Genomic DNA, 16,443 nt, shown 5'->3' on the forward strand with positions numbered 1-16,443 from the left:
CTTGACTCTGAAACCACCTGTCTGGGCTGGAATTGGAAGCTGAGAGTCTGTGGGATCAAACTCTGATCTCTACACCATTCTGTCCCAGTCCACACCAGCAATCAAAATAAATTCTTTTAAAAGTCAGCATCTATTTTTTAAAAGTGACATTCACCAAACCCAAACACCCTAGGCTCCTCATTCCCTTACCCAATATTTATGACCTGGAAATAGTCAGGAACTCCTATGGACAAAGAAGCCTGGTGGACTACAGTCTATGGGGTTGCAAGAGTCAGACACAACTTAGTGACTAAACCACCACCAAGTAGGCTCAGGAAGGATGGAACAAACCCAAGTTGACCACATCACCCATGGTTATAATGTTTTGCCCTTTACCTAAAAAAAATGGAGTGGTTAGGCTAAAAATACTATAAAGTAAGCAAAACAATAATGAAATCATCTCTTCATTACTTAACTGTGGATTATGCAAAGTGGGTGGTACAGACACTTAATTTTTTCCTTTCCTATTACCTACTTTTTAACCATTTATTTCAATGGAAGGAAAAGGAAAAAAGGACTTGAACTAACAAAGGTCAATAAACAACTGACTACACTAAATTCAATCAATGCTGTTTTTTACACCTGCCCAAAAGACCTAATTAAGGAAATGGTTACTACATTAGGATGTCTTTTTATTGTAGTGGCCAATCTAGTGCAAAGAATACTGGATGGGCTGCCAGAAACACAAGTCAGGAGACTCATCCCTAGTCCTGGTTCTGCCAAAATAACCAACAGAAGAAAGAGCCAGAGCAAGTCACTTGGCTTGTCTTCACCTTGTTTTAGCAGAGGTTTCCCCATATTTAAAATGGTGAGGGTGAACTAGATGTTTTTCTGTTCCAACCTTCTAGGCTCCCACAGGCACAGGTTAAATAACACAGGAGTGCCATTTATACAATGCAGGAAATGGAAATGACCGCAGAACACAAACACGTTTCAGTGATAAGGTGGCAGCTACCTAACTGGGAAAAGACTGCACTGGCAGTGCTGCCCATGACCTTCCAAGGGCATGGTAAATTATTTCAGCATAACATAGAAAAAAAGGTCAGAGCCATGCTAGTGTAATATGATATGGGAATTTGATTCAGCATGATATATACGAAACATTTTGTCTACATTCCCATGGTTTGCAACTTCCTTACTAAATCTTAAGCTGTTTTTTGAAAACCTACTTCTGCAATGATGTAAGCAGTGTGGCAGCCAGACCTCACTTCCCAAGCCCTCTCTGACTATCACTTGGCTACAAAGCACAACTCAGGCTACATTTGAACTGGGCAAAAGAATGCAGAAGTCGGCTTTCCTTTGCTTTTACCTCCCTTTGTTTCAGCAATTTAGTGATCAAGAAACAAATCTAGGAGAAATCTTTTAACTTTTAGCTTTTTTCCCATTCCATATGCTAATTCCACAAGTATATCGCCATCTGGATTGATCATATGCTGCTTGCAAACAAAATACTCTAAGATGATCAACACTGATTTCCACTCAACTCTAGATTTGGCAGCAAGTCTTAGAAAAAGCTGACCCCACTTGAGGTAACAATATTAAATATTGGAATGAACTAACTTTTCCTTCCCCTTAATTTGCAAAGTAAGGAAAAACAGATATTCTAATAAATCAACCCACTCACACTAAGCAAAACAAATATCTTTTGTTAAAAAAAAAACCTCTCAACAAGTCTCCCTATAATTTAGCCTGTTGCTCTATGTCTTATTTATCTGTTTCTTTGTATGGAAAGCGTCTCCAGTCCCTAGCCTTTCCACTGAATCTCAACAAAATGATTTTTATACTTGGGTTTGTCCTGTGGACCATTAGCTGCTATAAATAACAACCTTGCCTTTAAAACAGATACGGCACAAAGCTTCTCATCAACATCAAAGAAACATTCCTAAATATCATGAAAATAACTGTGCAAATTAACTTCCAGAAGAATTCTTATTCCTGGGTGGCAGAGACAAGTTCTGCCTTACTTATTTTGAAGGGGTGTAAAAACCTGAGTAAAACCTTTTTGGTTTTACTCACTTTCAAAAGACAAGAAATCATATTAATCAAATGCCAATAAATATTTCCAGTCGAAATTATAAACAAAAACACACATTCATCTTCTGTCCCATCACCTGAAAAATAAGTAACAAGAATGACTAGATGAAAAGTGATCATGAAAAGGATGCTATGCCCCTTTACTGCAACACCTGCAGAGAGCAGACCTCTTAAAAAGTCATCACTTCTGAATCATGTCTAAATATACTACTATGTACTTGGCCTTGAGGTACACCCATTGGCTACTTGTTGAAACGATAAGAACTTAACGCAGTGAGGTTCAGAGCTCTTCCAGGAAAGGCACACTAAAGAATTCTCCTATATTGCCAGAACCTCCCAGATTTGAGGCGTATAACTACCCTGGCAGGACCACTCAGCACACAGAACTGAAACCCATAATTACAGGCCTAATGGGTAATCATAGCCATGTAAATGCGAGAGCTGCCATATGTGCACAGCTTTTCTGATCACCAAAAGCTCACTGAGATAACTCCTGTCTGTAAGCAGAACCATTCACAAAGACCATGCCTTTGAAACTCTCCCAGGAAGTGAACAAAAACTTTATGTTACTATCCATTTTTTCCCCATTAAGTAAACAGAAGGAACAGTAGAGACCAGGAGAGTTCCAGAAAGCAACAATGAGAGAGGGGGTCTGGTTTGTAGGTTCCAGCAAACCAAGTGAATTTAAACAAGAGGATTTCTGAGATTCCTTTTACCCTCATTATTATTTTGCCCTATTCCCCCAGAGAAGGGCCATGCTTGAACTGTCTTCGGATTCTTAACCCAAGTTCTACACAAACATCACATTTATCTTAGATATCCACTCATCAGCTTATGAGTTTCCCCCACCACTGCATGCTGGTTTCCTAAAACATCAGGTATCATTTTTTAACACTGTATTCAGGAAGCCTCTCTCATTATCCCTTCTGTCCAAAACAACCCTATCCATTCAGGCCCTCTACTCTTAACCCAGAAGGCATAGAGAAAAAAAAAAAAAAATCTCAAATGTTCTGTTTTGTACCTGGATTCAAAAGCAACATCTGCTATGAGTTGTGGAACCATCTGTTGCCCACTTGGCCATGGGAAAGACGGTGCAGGCCACAGACATGGAGTGTCACAGGTTGCACAATAGAATTATGCCCATCTTAGGACCGACACACCCAAGCATATGCTCCACAGTCACCATGGCTAACAGTACCCTTCCCCCATCAGTGTATTTCCTTATAGACAATGGTACTTCTAAATTCTCACAAAGCGTTGTCAGTTTTTTAAAAACTTTCATTTGCCTGAATATCAGTTTCTAAATTCTCTAATCCTGGGTTGCACCTAAAACTAACATCTGTCACTAATACATTTGAGACTTTATCAGTCACTATTTGGGGGCATCTCAGTTTTTGTGTCTATAAAACAAAAACGTTGAGTCCAGTGACCTCTGAGTCTCCTTGACACTGTAACACTTCCAAATTCTGTAATTTTAAGCCAGCTCAAACTCAGTGAACACAAATTCCTTCACATCTATGGTATATTGACTCCTAACGCCAAGGTCAAAAGAATCTACTGCAGACAAAAAGGTCTCTCTGGGTTGAGCAAGAACAGTTTCTTGAAGACCCAAATTAGATTAACATCCCTAACCTTGTTAACATATGCCCTCAAGGTACTCGCCTAATGAAGAGTTTGGGGCTCAATAATTTATTGTTTGTGTGTCCTGGACATTATAGGATATTACCCAGCATCTGAGGCCTCTACCCACTAGAGGCCAGTCAAAGTTGGCCATTGAGGTTGTCCCCTACCCCCAGCTGAGACAACCAAAAATGTCTCCAGTCATTGGTCAATAACCCCTGGGGAGCAAACACCCATCTCACTCCAACGCCTCCATTTAGAACCGCTGCTGTTGTATATACCAGAGCTTTATAATAAAGCACATCATTTGAAAGTATTTTTGTTTCAAATAGATGACATTTACACATTTAATACATGCATCAAGGCTTAACAGATAGTCAGATTTATAAAGCACATGTATTCCACTTGGAAGATGTACAAAAGCACTGTCTTTCCAAGTTATTCATAGAACCAACGACCTTCCTACTAAGGGTTGAGAATCAGCATGCAAAGTCATAACCACAACTGCTCTTTGAAAGTGTTTAAAAGCATTCATGCTTTTCACAGTAACTCTTCTAGTGCACTCCACAGTCAACCCTTGCATACAGCACAGACCTCAAAACAGGGTTTGGAGCAAACAGCAAAATCAAGTGGTGGGTTTAATCACTTCAGCTTTTTCTTCCCTTTCTTGTGCAAAAGCCAGTAAATAAAATATTTCTGAAAAGATTGTTAAACAGTTCCAGCTTTGGTACAGGGGTCTTTAAGAAAGGAGGCAGGAGGTAGCCAGCTCTCAGACCAATTTCCCAAGTGTCTTTTCCTCCCTCACTTCAAATAGGGATTCAAGAGGCCACCCCTTAAATCCAGTCCTCAGCCCAAAAGGACAGCAGCTGGCAGCAGCACGAAACAGACCGAAGGCTGCAAACTGACTGAAATGATGACTACTAGCCAAACATCTCATTTTTCCATTTGTGAAACAGGCTGGGATTTGCAAACCTCTGGGTCTCAGGAGGTGAAGGCTACACTACTCAACTAAGCAAAACCTCGACTCCCCCTCACTTTTAAAGGAAATCCCAGTTATAAACTTTCAGGGACTTTACAGAGTTTCTCAAGGACATATGTTTAAATTTCCACAGCGTATATGTAAGACAAAAACAATTTTTAAAAAATCTTTTAATAACCTAAGTCCAGGAAATGAAAAGGGAATCATGAATAGACACAACTGTTACTTTTCAGAGAACCTTAGCTCTTTATTCAAACAAATATTTACACAATTGAGGGCAATGGTACCAGGGATATAGCCATTCTGTTAAAACAGTGGGCAACTCTAAAGATTTATTTATCCCAAATCAGACTACTCTGTTGCTATCCTACCAGGAACGAAGAATTCAAGTGCTCCCAGGGCAAAAGTTTAACTAACCCTCTGAAATTGTGAACTTCATTTAGACCTCACCCAGCTGAATTCAGATGTTAGAATCCTGGAGACAAATCCAAGGGCTTGTTAAGCCAAACTACGAAGCTAAAAGTTACAAGTCCAATACTTGAAAATTAATATCTGTAATTAACACATTCATATAATGCAGGGAAATGTGACTGACATATATTCACCCTAAAAGCAAGCCACATTTTTATGCCTCTTCTCTTCGTTCCACTCCCAGCTGCGTCTGGCTGTGACTAGCCATGCATTCTAGAATTCTTGAGAGCAACTAGAGAGCAAGAGAAGGAAGATTTCTAGGGAAGACAGTAGGACAGGCGAGAGGACTTCCAGCCGCGGGCAAGTGCACCAACATAAAAGCCAGCGGGCGCAGTTCCTGCTTTTACATGAGAAAGGTAGATGGGTAGCAGGTTCGACTTCCGAAGCGCTTTCAAACAGGAAACCCCAACTTTGGAAGGGACAGCCTGTCAGCCTTTTAATTTCCTGGCGGTGGCGGGAGTTAGCCAGGTCCTCGGCGCTTTAGTTAAGAGATGACTGTTGAAGCTAAGTTATTCAGTACACCAGCAAACATTTCAGCTGCGCCTTGGCGGTGCCGGGCTCGGGTGAAACGGGTTCAAAGCATTCCCTACTTCCAGGCGCTATCTCTAGGGGTGCGGAGGCCACCATACCATACATCTGGGGGAAAACCATGGCCAAACAGGCATTAAGAGCCTCTGGACGGTTTAAACTCGCGAGCCCCAGTTTCGAAATAAAGTGAACCAGAAGGACAGCTAGCTAGATATTTGGGGGAGGGGGTCTTTTCTGAATTGCTCGACCACACCATCCAGTAGCGGACCTTCTCTTTTCTCCGCCCCCGGCGACAAAGCAACTCTATCGCGATCCCTCTCTCCCGGAGTATCCAGACGTCTCTGCCAAAGTTGCCTTGGGTCCCCCCAAATCCCGCCCGTTCCCTACGATCGCTCTGTGAGCCGCTCTTCCACCTCGCCACTCCCTCCCGAGGATCCTCTCTACCGAAGTCCACCCATTCCTGGGGTTCAAAGCTGCGCAGCCCAGCCTGGGCTTTTGTCCCTGCAGCTTGCAAGAGAAGCAAGAAACTCTGCGTCTCCGGCACCCACTCACCCGTCTCATCTTCCCTCCGAGCCGCCGCTCTCCACCGGTCCCGCCGCCTGCGCTTGGCCCCCGCCTCCCTCCCACCCTCCCTCCGGCCCAGACCCCCGGGCCCAGCCGCCGCCGCCGCCCCAGCCGCAGCGGTCCGGCCACTCTGGACTCGCCGTGCGCAGTCAGCGCGCCCCTCCTGGCCCGGGCGGCCGCTGCCTCCTCTCCGCCCCCAACCCTCGGCCGCGCAAATGGGCGGCGACCAACTCGGCGGCGGGGGAGGCAGCGCCCCCGGGGACCCGCTGGGAGGCTAGAAGCCGGCGAGGCCCCCTCCAGCCCGCCGGCCGCCTCCCCCTCCTCACCTGGCGGGTCGGCGCGGCCGAGTGTCCGCAGCTAGAGAGAGGAGGCGCGCTGCGGGCACCCAGCCGCTGGGTGCAGTCCCCCTCGGGCCGCGGTGGTGGGCTCCGCGCCACTCAGTCCCGCGCCCCGGCCCCCTTCGAGCGCGCCGCGACGGGCACCTAGGGTCTCGGAGCAGTGAAGTGGACGAAGGTGCCTGGCAATTGGCAGTCAGGGCTTTTACTGCTGCGGGAGGGGTCTGGCCCCATCGGAGGGCGCCAGCTTCGAGGAGCGGCGTTTAAAGCCGCGGTGGAGACTGTGAGGCAGGCTTTCCTAAGGAGCTGGAAGAAGGGCGGGAGGGTGCACGTCCTCCAGCTAAGCTGTCCTCACGCAGCGGGGAAGTTTCTACTGGGAAACTCCAGGTGACCGCGCCTCCTCCCGACAGTTCGCCCGCGGGCAGGTACCTGATGCGTCAGAAAAGCAGTTCTGCAAAGCTGTTGGGGCACCGACTCAGCTGAGGATTTTAAACTAACTGTGCTGATTTCCTTTCGGTTATTTCTCTCCAAAGTTTCTACATTTTCCAGCGTGTTTTTCTCAGTTGCTGCAACCAATGAAAACAATGCTGATATGAATGGAGGGTGCGTTCGCGGAAGGTGACCAATTGGACTTAGGGCGTCCTTAGTCCATCTCTCCAAGGGGGACTGTGAACCTCTGGCAAGTTCTGGGTGATTCTTTGGCTTACAATGAGAAAGGTCATCAGTCCTGGAGAAGCTCACAATAGCAAGAAAGAGTGCAATAAAGTGCAAACTCATTTCTGGTCAGTATTGCTTTGATTGGGCAAGTTGTTTCAACTCCTAGCAACAATGTCATGTACACCAGGGGTCCCCTAACACCCAGGAGCTAATGCTTGATGATCTGAGGTGGAGCTGATGTAATAATAATAGAAATATGAAGTGCACAATAAATGTAATGCCCTTAAATCATCCGGAAACCATCCTCTCCCCTCCCCATCTGTGGAAAAATTGTCTTCCATGAAACAATTTTGTTTGAAAAAATTGCAAACAATTTTCAAACTGGTCCCTGGTGCCAAAAAGGTTGGGGAACACTGATATACAATATAGTAACAATGATAACTGACATTGTAGGATGGTTAAGAAGCTTCTGGATAATGTATACAAAGTTCCTGACGCTGTGAGTGGCACTCAGGCACTCAACAAATAGCTTATTTATAACGCACTTTTCATTTTTGCAAGTAAAGTCTGACTTCTAATTTACAGGAGAGGTCACCTCTGAGCTCCTTGGTGTTCTATAGGCATTATTTTTCCTTGCCCTGGCTCTTTCTCTCACAGAAACATAAAGAAACCAATAGGACACTTAAATGGCCCAGCAGTTTCCCCCTATTGGATCATCCCATCCCTATAAAAAGATGTTCTTGCTCCCATCTTAAAAACAAAAACTCTTGAATCCACTTCCTCCTCCCGCCACTTACCCTCCTTTTTTTCCCCTTCTCAGCCACAGCTAAAGAAAAGCCACCTCCAAGTTTTTTCTTCCCATTTATTCCAGTCAGGCTTTTGCTTCTACTATGTCGGGTAGAACTCTTTCTATCAAGAACAGGCTCCTAAATTGGGTGCTTTCTCAGGTCTCATCTCATTTGAACTATCAGCAGAAATTAACAGTTGCACACTTTTTTCCCCTGTAAACTTTATTTGGACTTCCACAACTTCTTCATTTTTTTTTTCCTCCTAACTCCACTGCTGGTTCTTTCTCAGTCTCCCTTGCTGGTCCCCTCTCTTCTCCCAGTGTCCAGAGTCCCCAGAATTCAGACTTTGGACCTCTTGTCTATTTACACTCACTCCCTGGGTTATCTCATCTTGTCTCCTGGCACTATAGATCACATGTGTGGTGATGACTCCCAAATTTTACCTCCAACCTGAACATCCCCCCTGAAATCCAGGCTACTGCCCACTTAGATCCCTACTAGGCTTCTCCCACCTAATATTCTTGACTCTGAAATTCTGAAATTCTTTCCTCTGTCCCCCAGCCACTCTGTCTGAATTGAAATCTTCCTCACATCAGGCCCAAAATCTGGATGTCATCCTTGACTTTTCTATTTCTATCACGTTTCGAATCCAATTCATCAAGAGAAAAAATAAATCATCTCTACTTTCAAAATAAATCCAAAATTCAATTACTTACTACCTCCATGACTGAGCAACTAACACACATACACACACACACACACACACACACACACCACTGTTACTAGTACCCTAATCTACCATCATGTCTTGATTTTATCCTTGACTTCTTTCTACTTTTGCCCTCATGCAGACAGCCCTCAATACGGCCAGAAGATATCAGCAAGGTACAAGAGTTAATGAAATGTGAAATGCAGACTCCAACATCTTAAAATGTATAGGAGGCACTCAAAATTTAGCATATTATTATTGTAATAATTGTTCTTATCAGAATTTTTTAGTTATGATGATATTTTTAAAAATAGAAAAAAAAAGATATGAGCTCTTTCCTTCTACTTTTTCCTTTTCCTGGATTCTTTAAAACAAAGTCCCCTATTTAATCATAAACCCAGACACACCTCCCCTTGTCTGCCATTCCCTATTGTCCACCAGGGATATTGTGTTGTAAACAGGAGCGCTTCCTTCCCTTTCCCTTCTCTAGGATCTGTAGTGGTTAATAGTATCTGATGGTACTCTTCAAAGGTGAAGTGTGGCATACAGAGATATAATTAATTATTTATGGATTATTTCATTTGCAGTTAGTTTTCATTAGCATAGACTGGTTGGACTTGATTAGCTCATGTCCTGAATCTGTACTGTTTTTCCTTCTGCAGTAATAGCCCCACAAATCTTTGAAGCTACCAACTTGGCCATGATTTGGCCAGTGGAGCAACTGTTTGAAGTGAAATTATCTTTAATATTATGCCTATGTAAAGAATCAAGGTTTTATTTGCAGAGTCAGTGGAATGATCATTGATTTTGGAATCATGAAGATCTGGGTTTAATCCCTGACTCAGCCCCTTTACCAATCAGATAATTTGAGTGTGTTATTTACCTTCATTGAGAAACAAGTTTGTTTTCTGAAAAAATGGGATGAATAACACCCAACTTATATGTTTATGAATTAATGTGATAATGTAGCTATCATTCCTTGTACAGCAGAAAGCACAGAGATTACTCAAAAGTGGTTTCTTTATATTATTATTATTCTTTTTAAATGAAAATAGTATATATTTAAGGTGGACAACAGGCATATTTTATGGACATACATGTAGTGAAATGATTTCTATAGTCAAGCTAATTAACACACCTTCTCACATAGTTAATTTAACTTTTGTATGTAAATGAGAACAGTGTAAATCTGATCTCACCAAATGCCCTATATTTAACAAGGTATCATGCTGTTACATTAGATCATCATACTTATTTATCATTTAACAACTTTGTACCTTTTGATGAACATCACCCCATTTCCCTCATTTCTTTTCCCCTGCTAACCACCTTTCCACACTCAGCTTCTATGTAATCCATGTTTTTAGGTTCCACATTAAGTGAGGTCGTGAAGATTTTTGTCCTTCTGTGCCTGATTTATTTCACTTAGCAGAATGTCCTCATCAAAAGAGCAGTTTCCAACCACACTTGCCCTTCTCCTTTGTCAGTGACATTAGCCATCATTCTGTACTGTCTTATTGAAGTTGAGTTCATAAATTCCTTTTAGAATTTAGTACTAGGATAAATTTTCTCTCAAAAAAGCTATGTACTTTCATTTCTTAGAAAAGTTGTCTTCATCTATTTTCACATTAGATTTGCAGCCATTGTTAAGGAAAACTATACAAACCAGTGTTTTGCTTTGTATCCTAGTTGTAAGAAGCACAGTGTCACATTTACTATTAAATTATTGTACTATTATAAATTACAATTTTTAATATTTAGTAGTACAGTTTGATGTATTATATTATAATGAATGGACTTTCCAGGTGGCTGAGTGGTAAAGAATCTGCCTGCCGATGCAGGAGACCCAAGAGACAAGGGTTCAATCCCTGAGTTGGGAAGATCCTCTGGAGTAGGAAATGGCAACCTGCTCCAGTATTCTTGCCTGGAAAATTCCATGGGCAGAAGAGCCTGGTGGGCTACAATCCATGGGGTCGCAAAGAGTCAGAGATGACTTAATGACTAAGCACACACACACATATCATAATGCATAATGTAATATAGTTGTACTACTATAAATTAAGTTGTTAAGTTATTGTATCAAAGATTTTTGCCTCCTACTCTTTTTCATGTGTTCAATGTATTCATATTCCAATGACCTTATTGGATACTTGGATTTTACTCTACACTCTAATATATATGGATATTCAAATATATTAAGTAAAAATAATACATCAACTCTTCAAATTAACAGCAGAAAATTAACCAAAGTTAAAGTGGAAATGTACTCCCATGTGCTGCTTTGTGTTCAAGCTATTATAAGATTGACTAATTATGATAATTATTTAAATACATTTGAAGCATCTGATTAATTTCTGCATAAAAATGTTTCTTTATGTCCTGCCCCCAGTTTTTTCTGTCAGTTTGTATTGGAATCAGACAGGAAAAGGATGCTGGGACTGTGTGGGTCTGTGTCCCCTTTAGATTACTCTATCCTAGCTGTGTTTATCTGGTTTACTTTTCTAATCATTTGAGGAACTTAAATTGGTCTACTTTTCCTGCATGGCAGACTTAAAACAAAGAGTTTTCTTTGTAGGTTATCTGCTCATCACAGAAAAACAAAAAGCCGTGCTGCATCAGTGGTAATCCTTGATACTGTGGCATGCTGGGAAGTCATTTTCTTTTCTCTGTTCCTCCTCTTTAATTTTTCTTTCATCTGACCTTCATCAACCCTCCAACAATCTCATACTTTGAATTCAAATTCCCCCATAATATAATATAATGTAATATAGTGTATTTAATATTGTTGTTGTTGTTGTTGTTCAGTCTTCCAGTCGTGTCCAACTCTTTGTGATCCCATGGACTGCAGCATGCCAGGCCTCCCTGTCCTTCACCATCTCCTATATTTATTTATTTTGGAGTCATATTTCTCAGGGGTAAGTGTTTGATGTGCCAGATATATAAAGACTTCATTGCACTGGAGACTTCTGATAGCTCAGAGCAGAAGATTCAGAACACGAGGTTTGTTAAACACAAGGGAAAATTTACCAAGTGTCTACTCTGTTCCGGACTTAAAGAACCCGCCTGCAGATGTAGAAGACAAGGGACACAGGTTCAATCCCTTGGTCAGGAAGATCCCCAAGAGAAGGGCATGTCAACCCACTCCAGTATTCTTGTCTGGAGAATCCCATAGACAGAGGAGCTTGGCAGTCTACAATCCATAGGGTCGCGAAAAGTCAAACATGACTGAAGAGACAGCATACACACTACTCTTGTTCCACACAATATGCCTAGATGGGTGGGAAATGGAGATAAAACATTTGTTGCTGAATTTACTGCCTGGCATATAACTGTAATGTGATCATGAAATGCAAAAATTTAGAGAAAATGATACAAATGAGTTCAGAGAAGGAGTCTATCAGGGAAGACAACGTGTGTGGCCTTCGTATTGAAAGAACAATCTTCTGGCAGACGAGACAGCAGGCACACAGCTGCTGGGCAGTAAAGCCAAAGCAGGTTAGGGAAGCGGTGAGTAATGCAGCTTGCCTGAACCCACAGTACATGGCAGGAGGCTTGGGAGATAAGATCTGGGGATCTGGGGGGAGGTTTGAGGAGAGGGAAGAGATGGGACCTTGAATTTTAGATTTTATGTCTAATACCATTTTAATTATGTCATTTCCTCTCTCCTAAACTTATACTGGCTCCTTCTTGCCTGATAAATACAGGAAGAGCCAGCAGCAGTAGTAAGTGATTATATAGCAGTAGGATGAAAGAGAAAGACAAGCTCCAGCCACAGAATTTAAAGACCAATAAAGTGGTCCAGGTTCTGTGTCCTAACATGTCAAACAAGGTTATCAATCCAAGAAAAGTTCGCTCAACTGAATATTTACTAAGGGCCCAGTTAAGATCCTGAGTCTCCTTGCCTTCTCCTGACTGCCATCATTTTTTAAATCTTAGGATGACTCCATAGTTACAGATTCTGAGTTCTCACAGAAGTACATGTGAAACAGGTAACGTTTGGCTATTGTGTTCAGGGATTGAACTGGAAATTCAGTGGCTTAATATTCCAATGAACCAGTTGTGTCACCAGGAGCCTAGGACTACTTGCTTGACCTTTTAAGATGTTTCACATTATGGGGGTAATTCCTCCCAGGACAGTTGTTAAGAGAGCTTGTAAAACATTATTACATACCACTCATCTCTGACTAGATATTTAGAATGAGTACTCAAAAAATTCTAAATGGTTGTTTGAAGCATTTATCTCTGAGATATAGATAGTGATGCATATGACTGGTACAGTTCTTTTAGATTCATTTGAATGTCTTGCTCTTCATAAGAACCAGGCAGTTCTCTGAGTTACAAATATGCCTAAACAAGATGATCAAAATTCACTTACGGGTTCCTGAAGATGGGAACAAAATGAAATTCTATTCAGAACGTCCTTCTCTTATCATTCAAGAGGTGGATCTCCATGGTATAAGCATTGTATTTATAAGATTGACATAAGAATCTCCAGAACTTTAACATAGGGAGATAGAGACACCACTACACCTTCAATGTTAATATTAAAAGTTTGCTTTATAAAAGGTTTATCAACCCAAGAACTCACAAGAGAAAAGTTACAGGTACTGAAATGGATTGGCTAGTCAAGAAGGCAGATCTGGATGTGACTAAGAGTGTGTTTCCTCCCTTTCTCCCACACCTGCTTGCAGAACTTTCTGTGGCTCTCTCTCTGCTTCCTCTCCAAGAAGCCCTGGTGAGGTCTGAGGACCCCAACAACTGGGTGCTAGTGGACGGCAATCACCTACATGATCTTCATTCTTCTAGTCTGTTGAATATTGATAGACATTGTTGTCAAGACAAGCCCTGATGTGGTTTAATGATTTCCTGTCTCACAAGCTAGTTTTGGCCCTCATCCTGCCTGGCTCCTGAGTTAATCAAAGTGACAATCCAGGTGGGAAATTCTTTACAAATTTTGAAGGTTCTGTGTGGGTGGAGGGCAACATTACTTCTAATGAATAATTCACGGGTAATTAGTGCCCAAAAGAAAGTTTTTTCTCCTGTTGGTTATTAGCATCCATGTTAAATTCCCTGTGACTTGTAAATAGTTGAATGCTTTGATCCTACTGGAAATATTGGTCCCTTGTTTTCCATTTGAACTGTCCCCACCTTCAGTACAAGGAAGGTGGGGATGATGTATAGGGTAGCTGCTGAGGGATTCTCATTTTTCGAAGCTTGCCCTTATGATGGGTGTGATGGTGAGGATGACAGGAGTAGGCAGACATTGGAATGATAAGCTTCTAAACCAAGCCTCTACTCTCAATGGCACTAATCAGAATTTGTACTTACTTTTTGTGTCTTTCCCCCCTCCCCATTCCCTCACCTCCCCCACCGCTATAATTCTAAACTTTGTGAAGTCAGGGACCTTCTACATTGTTCATCATTATACACCCAATGCCTCCCCCATACACCATAAATTATTTGTTTAATAATTACATAAATTGGTCTTGAATACTGAAAATCTAATTTCATCACTTCAGTGATTAAGAATTCTTCACGGACTCCTCCAAGATGTGCAGATAAAATAAATCCAGAATCACTGCTTTTGCACTTAAAAAAAGTAAGTCATCTGGTTACTTTAGGTTATTTTCCTATGTAGTATCTCACTGTTTCCTCTGCCCTCTCTCTGAAAGGAGGGGATGTTTTAATCATAATAAATGACTTACATTTAATCACATGTCATATTTGTTCACCTCTTTCCTCATAACCAGCAAAAATCAGTGCAGGAATCACGAGTTCCAGAAAGCTTTTCCCAACTCCATCCCTGGTCGTGGTTGGAGGTTGGGGTACTTCATGTTATTGGATTACAGGTTTTCTGTTTCATTGTCTATCTCTATTCAAGTCATAAAACTCCCTCAAGTAAGAGGACTGTGATGGATAATTTTATATAGCCAGGCTATGGTGCCCAATGTTTGGTCAAACATCAGATTAGATGTCACTGTGAAGGTGTTTTTAGGTATGATTGGCATTTAAATCAGCAGACTTAGAGTAAAGCAAATTACCCTTCAAAACATGACTGGGCCTCCTCCAATAGTTAAGACCTTCAGTTCAGTCACTCAGTTGTGTCCAACTCCTTGCGACCCCATGGACTTCAGTATGCCAGGCTTCCCTGTCCATCACCAACTCCCGGAGCCTGCTCAAATTCATGTCCATCGTGTCAGTGATACCTTGAGACCTTAAGAGCATCTAGACAGAGGGTTCCCAAAGAGAATTCTCAAAAAGGAGGAATTCTCAAGACCATAACATAGAAACACTATGTCAGTTTCCAGCCTGTCCACCAGAACCCAGACTCAAGACTACAACATCAGCTCTTGTCTGAATTTCCAGTCCTCAGGCCTACCCTGAGGATTTCAGCCCTGCCAGCCCCCATCATGTGAGACAAGTCTTAAAAATCTCCCTCCTTTTCTCTCTGCTTCTCCTCTCTTTCTCCCCGCTCTCTCTATGTCTGTTTTTCTATACACATACACATCTTCTGTTGGTTCTGTTTCTCTGGAGAACCTTCACTATTCCGGAAGCTTTCTAGTTTAACTCTTGTTTTTAGAACACAGCACAATAAGTAAATGAAAAATTAAATCTAGCTTGAAATCCCCCTCCCTTAACAGAGGAGAACTTTGCAGTGCAGAGATGTCCATTTAGTCCTGTTGAGGCCAACTAAACAGGTCCCTAGCACATCCCTGAGCACCCCCTCCCCTGTCCCCTGGTAACTTGGTCATCTGACACATAATAAAAAAATAATGAGGAAAATACACATTTTATGAACCTACTTATTTTGTTGAATGCCAGGAAATGCATTACAGAGATTCCAACCAGCACCACGTGCCCTGTGAGTCAGAGTAGCTGAGTTGGAGCCTCATCGCCCCTCAGAAGGGGACATCAGGATCAGCCTCTCTTCTGGAATACTTAAAACTTCATGCCTTTCTCTCTACATCCCATCCCACCCCTTTTTGTTTGTGTTTTGATTTTTGAATGACTGATGAGTCACTGGAAATGACCTCTCCACACCAGCTGCTTTGGCCTGCCTATCACTCAGCATCTGTTCCAAACAAAACCTCAGCAATCTTCAGGGGAGTAAGTAAGCACATGATCAGAGTTCCAGGGGAGAGTTTATAGCCTCAGGCTATCTTCCAGGTATTTGCTGGACTCCTGAGTTTATGCTAGGAAAAGCCAGGTCATTCCCAGTAAGCAGGACAGAGAGTAGGTACCCATTATTTACTGAAAACCCCTGAGGATGAAATGCATATCAAAAGAGTTCTCACCCACAGGCTGTCTGTCACCAACTCCCTCTTCCTTGGTGTCCTGTCTCTGGGTATTATCCTCCTCCATCAGGATCTTCTGCTGAGTCTCCAAGGATAAACTAGGATCAATGCCAGCCTGTGCACAGCAAGAAAAGAAAGGTACCATGAGCACGAAGCTGGAAGCTGAGGCAACCTCTGAAAACTGAAGGTCAGCAGAGCTAACATCTGGGGAACACTAACAGCTGTTGAAATTGAAAAGCAGATATCCTGCATCATCCTATATTCACTCTGCTGACTGTCCTGCAGAATGACAAAACCTAAACACCATCACCACTAACCAACACCAACAGAAGCATACATATGGCTAGAATAATGACAGATTAAAAAAAAAAAAAAAGGATGCTGGTGAACAAGTGATGTGCAATATTTAGACCAAGAGACACAG

At 42.2% G+C, this 16,443-nt stretch overlaps 1 protein-coding gene across 31 annotated transcripts in view; it reads right to left on the reverse strand.

The window, feature by feature from the left end:
- Window positions 1-16,443, reverse strand: part of PHLDB2 (pleckstrin homology like domain family B member 2) — a 241,188-nt gene that overhangs the window by 104,193 nt on the left and 120,552 nt on the right. For 11 of the 31 annotated variants that reach the window (XR_015165935.1, XR_015165931.1, XR_015165849.1 and 8 more), the window contains exon 2: window positions 16,020-16,134. The exons of 1 other annotated variant lie outside the window; for it this stretch is intronic. Coding sequence is in view for 8 of the 30 variants with exons in the window: in XM_086407144.1 (XP_086263270.1) it covers window positions 16,020-16,086 (67 nt within the window). In the remaining 22 variants the exon portion in view is untranslated. Of the gene's footprint in view, window positions 1-6,223; window positions 6,355-6,561; window positions 6,702-6,999; window positions 7,249-16,019; window positions 16,135-16,443 lie in introns of those variants that run through there. 19 more of the 31 variants (XM_086407170.1, XM_086407069.1, XM_086407016.1 and 16 more) reach the window with 4 other exon arrangements.

The sequence above is a fragment of the Bos grunniens genome, chromosome 1 (assembly GCF_055505025.1).
Source record: "Bos grunniens cultivar Pamir isolate PY7600 chromosome 1, Bosgru_T2T1.0, whole genome shotgun sequence".
In the NCBI taxonomy this organism is placed as follows: domain Eukaryota; kingdom Metazoa; phylum Chordata; class Mammalia; order Artiodactyla; family Bovidae; genus Bos; species Bos grunniens.